Source organism: Thamnophis sirtalis, unplaced genomic scaffold, assembly GCF_051295495.1.
Source record: "Thamnophis sirtalis isolate CommonGarterSnake01/CBP01778 unplaced genomic scaffold, rThaSir2_p1.2 scaffold_5, whole genome shotgun sequence".
NCBI lineage: Eukaryota > Metazoa > Chordata > Lepidosauria > Squamata > Natricidae > Thamnophis > Thamnophis sirtalis.
Window position 1 is genome coordinate 98,914,772 of NW_028261385.1, and position 9,723 is coordinate 98,924,494.

The 9,723-nt window shown below is 39.3% G+C and overlaps 1 protein-coding gene across 3 annotated transcripts in view; it reads left to right on the forward strand.

The window, feature by feature from the left end:
• Positions 1–9,453, forward strand: part of TMEM175 (transmembrane protein 175) — a 28,794-nt gene extending 19,341 nt beyond the window's left edge. For 2 of the 3 annotated variants that reach the window (XM_087716267.1, XM_087716269.1), the window contains exons 9-10: positions 2,678–2,810; positions 6,852–9,453. In XM_087716267.1, the coding sequence (XP_087572393.1) occupies positions 2,678–2,810; positions 6,852–7,515 (797 nt within the window). In that variant the 3' untranslated portion in view covers positions 7,516–9,453. The remainder of the gene's footprint in view (positions 1–2,677; positions 2,811–6,851) is intronic. The other variant, XM_087716268.1, reaches the window with a different exon arrangement.
• Positions 9,454–9,723: the final 270 nt, after the last annotated feature.

The following is a 9,723-nucleotide window of genomic DNA, read 5'->3' on the forward strand; positions in this document are numbered from 1 at the left end:
TATTAACCTTTATATATAATCCAAAAGGGTTTCTAATCTTCCTTTCATGGGTACCATTCAATATTCATATCCAATTATTACTTTTCATAACACTACACATTGTATACATTATTATCATTATCAATTATTTATTTAACTATATCTACTATCACTAAATTTTGCTAAGTTTAGATAGTTTTAAATTATACTCTTCCATCTATCAACCTGTATCTTTCCAGTAACAAAACAGTGTCATATCTTCTGTCATTTGTGGCATCAATCCTCTAATCATCTCCTTAATCAGCTTTGTATGGACTCCTCTTAAGCAACTCTTTGCTTATAAGATCTCTCATGTAATTTTGATGCCCTTCTTCTGTTTCCTTAATCTGTTTATCTTTGATTGGCAGTGGTGTTATCAAAACTATTGCTAATAAGATTTCTCTCTTTAAGATCATAAATTCTTTTATTTTTCCCTCTTCTGTATCTTCCAATCTGGGGTAGGTTTCCCCTCCATTTAATTCCTCTTTCAGTATTCCACTCTTTCCATTTTCAGAAACAAACCAATCACCATAAGTCTCAGAAATTTTAATTTCTTTATATTCATTTTCCTCTTCGATTTTTTGGATTTTAACCGCCACTTTTTCCATTTGATGAACATCTTCAACTTCTCCGTCATATTTTACTGTTAGATGCACTAAGTAATCCAACTTCTTCTCTATCCTCTCATTTGTATTTGATTATTTCTGTATTTCTGAGTATATCTTTTGCAGATTTAAAACTTCTTTCTGGTGTTGAAATTGCGCCATGATTTCTGGCTGACAAACACTGCTACTCTAGTTTAGAAGGTTTTAGCAGAATTAAGCATCACAATTTCACCTTTCTCTGGTTAAGAACCTACTTCAAAGGGACATCTGTGTGTTTTTTTTCTTCTTATCACTCTCTATAAACAAGCTGTGAGTCCTTGAAGTGCCAAGCCAGGCTAATCAGTGAAAAAAGTATTTCGTTTTCAATACACAAACATCTAGCTTCCAAGTAGCAGCGTTACAAAATTACAATGTTACCATTTCTTTGTTTCTTCTTGTAATCTTTTTGTATTTCAAGTTTTAAAAAAAGGCCCAATTTTTAAATGAGTTAGAAAAACACCCACAGTAGTAAAAGATGAGAGTTTTAGTCCATAGATTACGGAGAGTAGTCAAAGAAAAAAAATAGAAGAAGGAAAGTTAATCCGTTCGTTTTAAAAGGCTTGCATAAATTCCATCCATAAAAATAGCATTTAAAAAGTAAGATAATCCACTGTTCAAAACCAGTCCAAATTTAATTCCGCCGCTTATTTCTTCTGTTCGCCAGTTTAAATTAATTTTAAGTTTTTTTATAGGCAGTCACTTTTAAAACAGTAAAAATTCCTCAGCAGCTGAAAACACTTTCTCTTTCCATATCCTTCCATTTTGGAGCCGCCCTGACCTCATCAGCCATTTAGCTGGATTTTTTGTCACTGGCTTGAAGGACTTCTCTTGGATCAATCAGAGACTTTACGATGTCCCTGTGATCAGCAAGATGTATTCTTCCTGTTCACTGTCTCTATGAGACAGTTTAGGTCCGTTTGGACCACCCAGAGACAAAAGTGTTGACTGCGATCTCAGAGCATTGAGATTGCACGTCGTATCATCGCGACTTTGGCTCCTCCCCCCAAATGTTGGTGGAGTCCTTGATGCTCTCTGAACTTGGTTATATGCTTTCATTACCCAACTAGGTAACATCGTGCTACTGAGAGTAGATTTGCTCCCTGTTTTTATACAGCAACTTGCCCTGCCTGTTTTGGAGGGGAGGTTGTTTTCTCCTTGTAGTTCCTTGATTAGGATATAGTTTCTGCTTGATTGTTCACCTGATGTTACTTCCTGCTTATCTGGGTGTTGGCTGTTGGAAAGAATGTACGCTGGTCTTTTTGTTTCCTTCTTAGCTTTTTGTCGACTCTTTGGAATGGTTTGTATTTCTATATCTCTATTGTTGGCTGATGTTCTTCCCATTGCTGATGAAGCACACACAGCTGAGACACCTATTGCCTTTTTTTGTTTATTCCATTATTACTATTTTTATAAATATCTCAAGATGGCAAAGAAAATATTCCTACCTCCTATTTTTCCCACAACCCACAATCCTGTGAGGTAGGCTGGGCTGATTTTCATGGCTAAGGTGGGACTAGAACTCACAAATGTTTACCTTCTAGCATGATGTCTTAACCACTAAACCAAATTGGATCTTGCGTGTCGTCCCTGAGGAAGACACTGGTGAAGGTCAGCTGGGCAGTGTAGGACTAGGTGGCAGTAGAAGAGGATAGCTAAAAGAGCAAAGATGGCAGGAGACAGGCAGTTGGGAGGAGTTGAAGCATACACTGTAATTGTAAATGCAGGCAGACTGCCAAGTGCCCAAATTTTGATCACATGCCCAAAGGGGACCTGCAACAGCCATAACTTCAAACCATCACTAAATGAATGGTCATTAAACAAGGACTACCTGTATAAAAATAATGCAGGCACGATACTCCCAAAACAAGCTTGGATAAACAAGGTACCTATAGAATAAGAATGATGATAATCCAAATTGATACTGCTTTTGGGGGAAGGGGTTGTGGGCTTTATGAAGAAGCAAACAAATTGTCACCATAGAAATCAGTTTTATTAAGTGTGCTAATTTTTGTCAGCAGGTCAAGAGGAGGAGCTCCCTATAGAATATTTTACTTCTTATCTTAAGGAACCCCTGAGTAAAGAACGAGTGGAAACATTCAGTGATGGAGTTTATGCAATTGTTGCAACTCTGTTGATTCTGGACATATGGTAAGTCTTCAGCAATAGAATAAAACTACACCCAGTATTTTTGTGGTGCAGTGCTAAGGGGAAAAATAGTATCTGTAATCTATATATAAATAAATGGCACTCTTACTCTCTCTCCCCCTCCCACCCCCACACCCCCGTGTGTGTGTGTGTGTTCCAGCATAACTCTGGAACACCTCGAACAATTTCAACCAAACTTGGTACACGGATGACTTACTCTCTGGAAACAAATACTGTGGGGGTAAAACACCCCTAAAAGCACTTGGGGGGGGTGTTATGTTAAGATACAGCCTGTTGTGCCTTAAATGACTTCTACTGTACTGCTGTAAAATGGCTTCTACTGTACAGTGCAATGGAGTTGCCATGGTAATGGCTTCACAGCACTCCACAAGGCAGCTCCTTCTGGTAAGGGGAAAAATCCAACATTAGAAATTACGTTTAGTCCGGACATTTCCCCCCTATAAATAAATATTGGGGGAACGCCAGATTATCGGCTAGTTGAGTATATTTATTATCATGGTTGACATGATGGTCCATCATCATCACGATTAACATGATCTTGCCCACCTAGCAGTTTGAAAGCATGCCAATGCAAGTAGATAAATAGGTACCACTTATCTAGGCAGGTAACAGCATTCTGTGCACCTTGGTCTATAGTCATGCTACTCACATGACCACAGAAATGTCGTCAGACAATGCTGGCTCAATCAGCTAAGAAATGGAGATGAGCACCAGCACCTAGAGTTGGACATGAATGGGCAGGGGAAACCTTTACCTTTATTATCATGGATAGACCTCTTATAAACATGCCTGAACTTTGTTATCTCCAGTGCCATCTTCGATCAGTATTTTATTTATTTTATTTGTTAAATTTGTATGCCACCTATTTCTTTGGTAAATCGCCCCTAGCAGGCTTACAGTTAAAATTGTAAAACTATGCCAATTAAAATGTTTTAAAACTATGCAATAAAACAGGAACCAAGAGACGGACAGTACAGGGATGAGGTCTTATTACCCCGTCAACTACACCAAGTGTTGAGCGCTTCCCCTCAGGGCCCCAAGCCAACCAGCAAAACCAGGTTTTAATTACTGTATTTTTCGGAGTATAAGACACATCTTTTTCCCTCAAAAAAGAGGCTGAAAATCTGGGTGCATCTTATACACTGAATACAGCATTTTTTTGCCTCCTGAAGCCCTGCCCCTTCACCAAAATGGCCGTGCATAGCTTGTAGGAGGCTTTCAGAGAGCTCCTGGGTGCGGGTGAAATGAGCCGAAACTCGGCCATTTTTTGCTCAAATTTGCCCCCCCCATCCCCCAGGAGTACTCTATAAGCTTTCTATGCCGTTTTTGTGAAAAACTGGTCAGTTTTTGCTCATTTTTAGCCCCCACCCCAGGAACACTCTACAAGCCTCCTAAGAGCTGTTCATGCCCTTTTTTAAAAAATGGGCCTGTTTTCACGAAAAATGGGCCATTTTGGGGAGGTTTGCAGAGTGCAAAAAAATTTTTTTAAAAATTTGCCTCTTAAAACCTTGGTGCGCCTTATACTCCGGTGCATCTTATACCCTGAAAAATACGGTACTGAAAGACTAAAGGGATGGGATTTGTTCAGTCCTATCGAAAATATATAAGTATAATCTTTATTGTCATTGTACTTAAATACAATGAAATACAATGAAATTGGTTTTAACCTCACTGGTGCAAAATTATAACAGAAACGAAAAAAGAAAGAAAAAGAAAAAAAACTAGTGTGTGCATGGAGTGATTGTGGTTGTATTTAAAAGTCTCACAGCCCAAGGATAGAAACTATGTTTAAATCTGTTTGTTCGGCAGGCTATACTTTGATGTCTTCTGCCTGATGGTAGAAGTGCAAACAGACATTGACCAAGATGTGAAACATCTCTGAGTATCTTCCTTACTCTGCTAAAGCAGTGAGATCTGGCGATGTCATCCAGTGGTGTCAGAGGGCAACCAATAGTTTCTTGTGCTGAATTGATCACTCTCTGTAATGCCTTCCTGTCCGCAGCTGTTAAACCAGCATACCATACTATAATACAATATGTGAGGACACTTTCTATATGTGGTGATTATCCCAATTAACTTAGCATTCTATGCCAAGCAATCCATGCTGTGTCAACAACAGAAACAATTGCGGGACAATTTTCTCCACTTCTTGTTTTGTTTCCTTCATTGTACAGGATTTGCAATGGTTATCTATATTTCAACCATTGGTGTGGTTTCTCACTGAGGTCTGTGCAGATACAAGCACTGTGATAACATTTATACATCACCCTAATATGGTTTGGTTTTGGGTTAACATGCTATGGCAAATCACTCCTTGTTTCTTCGGGTTTTTTAAAATGGGCCTTCTTAACAAACTGAATTCTGAATCCCTTGAAAATTGTAAAAGACATAAATCATTGCTTAGGGTTACTATATTCATGATAAAGGCTTATCAGATTTATAATCCTTGTTTGTTCTTGGTAGGGGGGAAAATGCCTACTATGTAATCAGGACAATGAACAATTTACTTTGATTCTCCCCCACTTAAATATAATCTTCAAAATATTACTTTGTTACAGAATGTGGATTATGCAGTAATCCTTGAGTTACAATCACAATTGAGCCCACAATTTATGTTGCTAAGTGAAACATTTGTTAATTGAGTTTTGCCCCATTTTACGACTTTTCTTGCCACAGTTATTAAGTGAATCATTGCAGATGTTAAGTTAGTAACACGCTTGTTGACTGGCTTCCCCATTGCTTGTCAGAAGATCACAAAAGGGGATCACATGATTTCAGGACACTGCAACTGTTATAAATATGAGTCAGTTGCCAAGCATCTGAATTTTGATTGTGTGACTGTGGGGGGTGTGCAATGGCCGTATGTATGAAAAACGGTCATAAGTCACTTTTTTCAGAGCTGTTGTAACTTTGAGTGCTGTGAACTATGATAAACTGAGAACTACCTATATATACTTTCAGGGTTCCAAGTAATACCCCCATAGAAAACATATAAAGGTATGGGTGAGTTTGTATAGGTCTATATTATATACCCAGATTGGCTGATGGCTTCCATGGTAATCAGATATAACTATTCCTAAAGTAGAACTCTATTATAATGACCAAAAAAAGGAGTCTGAACTTAGCTAGCTTAATGCATTTACATTTTCTTCTTGGTTAGGCATGGAATGAAATGTAATCAAGAAGTTATTGACGTTGTAAACAAATCCAGTAAAACGAAGTGAGATTCAGGAAGTACTGTATATACTCAAGTATAAGCTTAGTTTTTCAGCCCACTTTTTGGGCTGAAAAAAGCCGCCTCGGCTTATACTCGAGTCAGTGAAAAATTTGCCCGAAATGGAGGAGAAAAAGGTGCGGGGCCATGCCGCTGGGTGACGCTCGTGAATGGCCCGGCGCCCCTGAGTTTCCCCTCCCTCTGTGTCAGTTTGCCGCGCAGCGTGCACCGCACCATCCCCCCTCCTCACGTTCTAATGTAATGCAGGGCTGTCTTACGATTCCCCTTCCTCCCCCTCCTGCCGCTCTGCAACGATGTCCCACCTCCTCCTTGTTATGGCAAGCAGCCACATAGCGATGTCCCACCTCCTCTGGTACAGTGATCCAATGATAGGAATCACTGTGCCGTGTGTCATAGGAGGCGGGACATCATCATCACAGCGGGACATCAGCATCATGAGGTGAGTGAAGTATTTCATTGAATACACCGGTATTGTGTGATAATAATTTGTTATGCAGAGCAAATTTTTACAATGGCTACTGTATATTTAATGGGCACAGGCAGGCTGTATATGTTATTCAATGGGCAATGGCATTATTGGTATCTATTTTTATTTTTGAAATTTATCGGTAGCTGCTGCATTTCCCACCCTAGGCTTATACTCGAGTCAATAACTTTCCAGTTTTTTGTGGTACAATTAGGTGCCTCGGCTTATATTCGGGTCGGCCTATACTCGAGTATATACGGTAATCACTTTAAAATATTGGTTGTGAGTCTATTCTAAATCCATAGTTTTCTTTACTCAACAGTGAAGATAACGTTCCTGATGATAACATGGTGAAAGAGAAATACAGAGGTCATCTTGCTGAAGCACTGAGAGAATTTGGTCCAAGTTTCCTTGCCTACTTCGGATCATTTGTAACCATCGGTCTTCTCTGGTTTGTCCATCATTCTCTCTTCCTCCATGTGACAAAAGCCACAAAACTGATGACTCTCCTTAATTCCCTTTCTTTGGCTTTTATTGGCGGACTGCCTCTCGCTTACCAGCTGACCAGCGAGTTTGCCGAGAAGTCTTACAACGAAATAGAAGCCATTCAGATTAGCTGCGTTACCATTTTTTTTGCAAGCATCTTCCAGTTCAGCATATGGATTGCCGCGCTCTTCCACGAAGTCGAGACATTGCATCCTTTTGCTCGGTACGGTGGCAAAGAGCATGCCTTCATGTTTGCAAAGCTTTCTCTCTATCCCTGCGTGAGCCTGGCAGTCTTCTGCCTGACCTGTGTGGTGAGTGAGCTAAGTACGACTATTTTTCATCTCACACAAATCATCGTCCCATTTGCTTTTCTGGTATTACGCATCTTCGTCAGAATTGGTTTGATGATACTAAAGTATATAATGTCACTGGCCAGGTCAAAGAACAATGTTTTAGAAGAAGAAGAAGCCTGTTTATCCCCAGCCGATATACTCGCATAGTTTCCCCTGCACTTTAAGTGGAAAATCAAGTTACATGTGCGAATTAGAGACTTCGGGACTCAACTAAAACTGAATTGTTCCTTTCTTTAGGGATGTTCAGCTTTTCCTTTTATTCATGGACTGGCGTCTGGAGCAGTGAGCACATCACCTCAACAGCCTCATTGATCATAGATGATTAGTGAGGAATCATAAGATACTTGGGAGAAAATAATGGCATTAGCAGTTTCTTGGGAAGTGCCATAGCCAGTAAAGGTGATAATATGAATGTCCTTATCCTTTCTGTGGCCATTAAGTGACCTGGAGGATGTATTAACCTGCTAAATAATTCCATGTGTATCTTGAATTGTAACCGTAACAGCTGCTGTCAAATGTGTGTAACCTAGCAAATCAGTGCAAAGTAACATGATTAGCTGAACAAACGAATTGTGAGTCAACAAATTACTATCAACAGTTATACAAAGAAGTAATTCATTCAGCACTGGCAACTTCTTAAAGAAACCTGTATGTGCAGCATGCTAAATGTTCAGAGAATATTTAGAAAGAATTGGCTGTCAGTATAACCAAAGTTTGCTGGAACTATCACTTGATGAGGGGATACTTATGGTATAGGCTTGTCCCATTATTGCTTTAAGTATCCTTTAGTATCCCATAAGTATTTGGGTTTAATAGCCATAACTTTGTTAATGTAACTTTCAGAAAATAAATTATTATTATTGTGATGCTGTATTATTTCCCAGTCATTTGGCATTTACCAGTAGATGAGCGATTAATGAAGCAAGGAAGATCATTCTGTTATGATAGGAAAATAGAATTTAAACTAGTCCTTGGACTATGATGACACTTGGGGCTAGGAACTCTTTTGCTAAACCACACAGTTGTAAAGTGTGATATCACATGACTGTGTCACTTAGCAATGGGAATTCTGGCAGTCCCAGTTACTGTTGTTAAATGGGGACCGTGTGGGTCATTAAGTGAGGACTTTGCATGACTTTGACTTCTAACTTCCTGCCAGCTTCCTCAACTGATCAAGAGACAAAATTTTGCCACTGCCAGAAATTCAATTCTTAAAGGCTCATGGTTGACTCAGTGTTCCATCCTTTCAAGGTCGATAAAATAAGGACACAGGTTATTGGGAGCAATATGCTGACTGCAAACTGCTTAGAACAGGGCTGTCAAACTGGATTTCTTCAAGGGCCAGATTAGCATTGTAGTTCTCCTCCGCAGGCCGACCAGGAAGGTGATGGCCAGCCTCCTACAGCACTTTACTGGCCAAAACAGGGCCCTGTGCCCCATTTTGGCTACCAGAGGCACCATGGGCCGATCCTTTGTTATTTCCAGGCCTGTACCATGGGCCAGATTTAAGCACCCCTTGAGCCAGATTTGGCCCATGGGCCTTGAGTTTGACACCCATGGCTTACAGAGAGCTGTAAAGCATGATGAAGTGGTATATAAGTCTCAGTGCTAGTGCTATGTGAACACAGGGATACTGCAAGGATTGCAACTCTAAGGACCTGTCGTAAGTTTTACTTGTTTAGTGCCATCATAACTGTGAATGATGGCTGAATGAATGGTTGTGACCTGAGATCTTGTACAATGCTTGATGGTATGCATTTGTTCTCTGCTTATGAATTGATTCCCTGTGGGTATAATGAAAGACTTCGTGTTACTCCACATCCTCAAGGTTAAATGATGTGTTTACAAACTGACCTCTTTTTTATGCCTGCAATCATGTGTGTGTCTTTATACTTTTTTGGTTTATGTTCATTTCCAGATATTTTTCCTTAATGCTTTATCATGTTAATTGTACTTTTGTCATTTGTTTTTATTGTTTTATTCCTTTGCTATTGTTATGGTTACATTTTTATCATTTTTTCTGTTTTGTTGTAAGCCACCCAGAGTAACCTCACAGTGAAATAAATTTAACAATCAATCAATCAATCAATGTGCTTTTTAAAAATGTAATTATTTGATGCTAGAGGCTTGAAACATATAATCCTTTGGAAGCCTTATCCTGGTTTTTGAGGATAGTTGGCTTATATCATAAATGTGAAATATTTTCCTAGCTCTGTTTTGTGGGGGGTTTTCTTCAGTATTATTCTCTGCTCCACTTAGCTACTCCACTCAAGCTATTGGCATGTCTACAAGTTTGATGATAAATCTTTAATATTGGCATTTAAGATGAGAATTTCTGCACTACATATTTCTCAA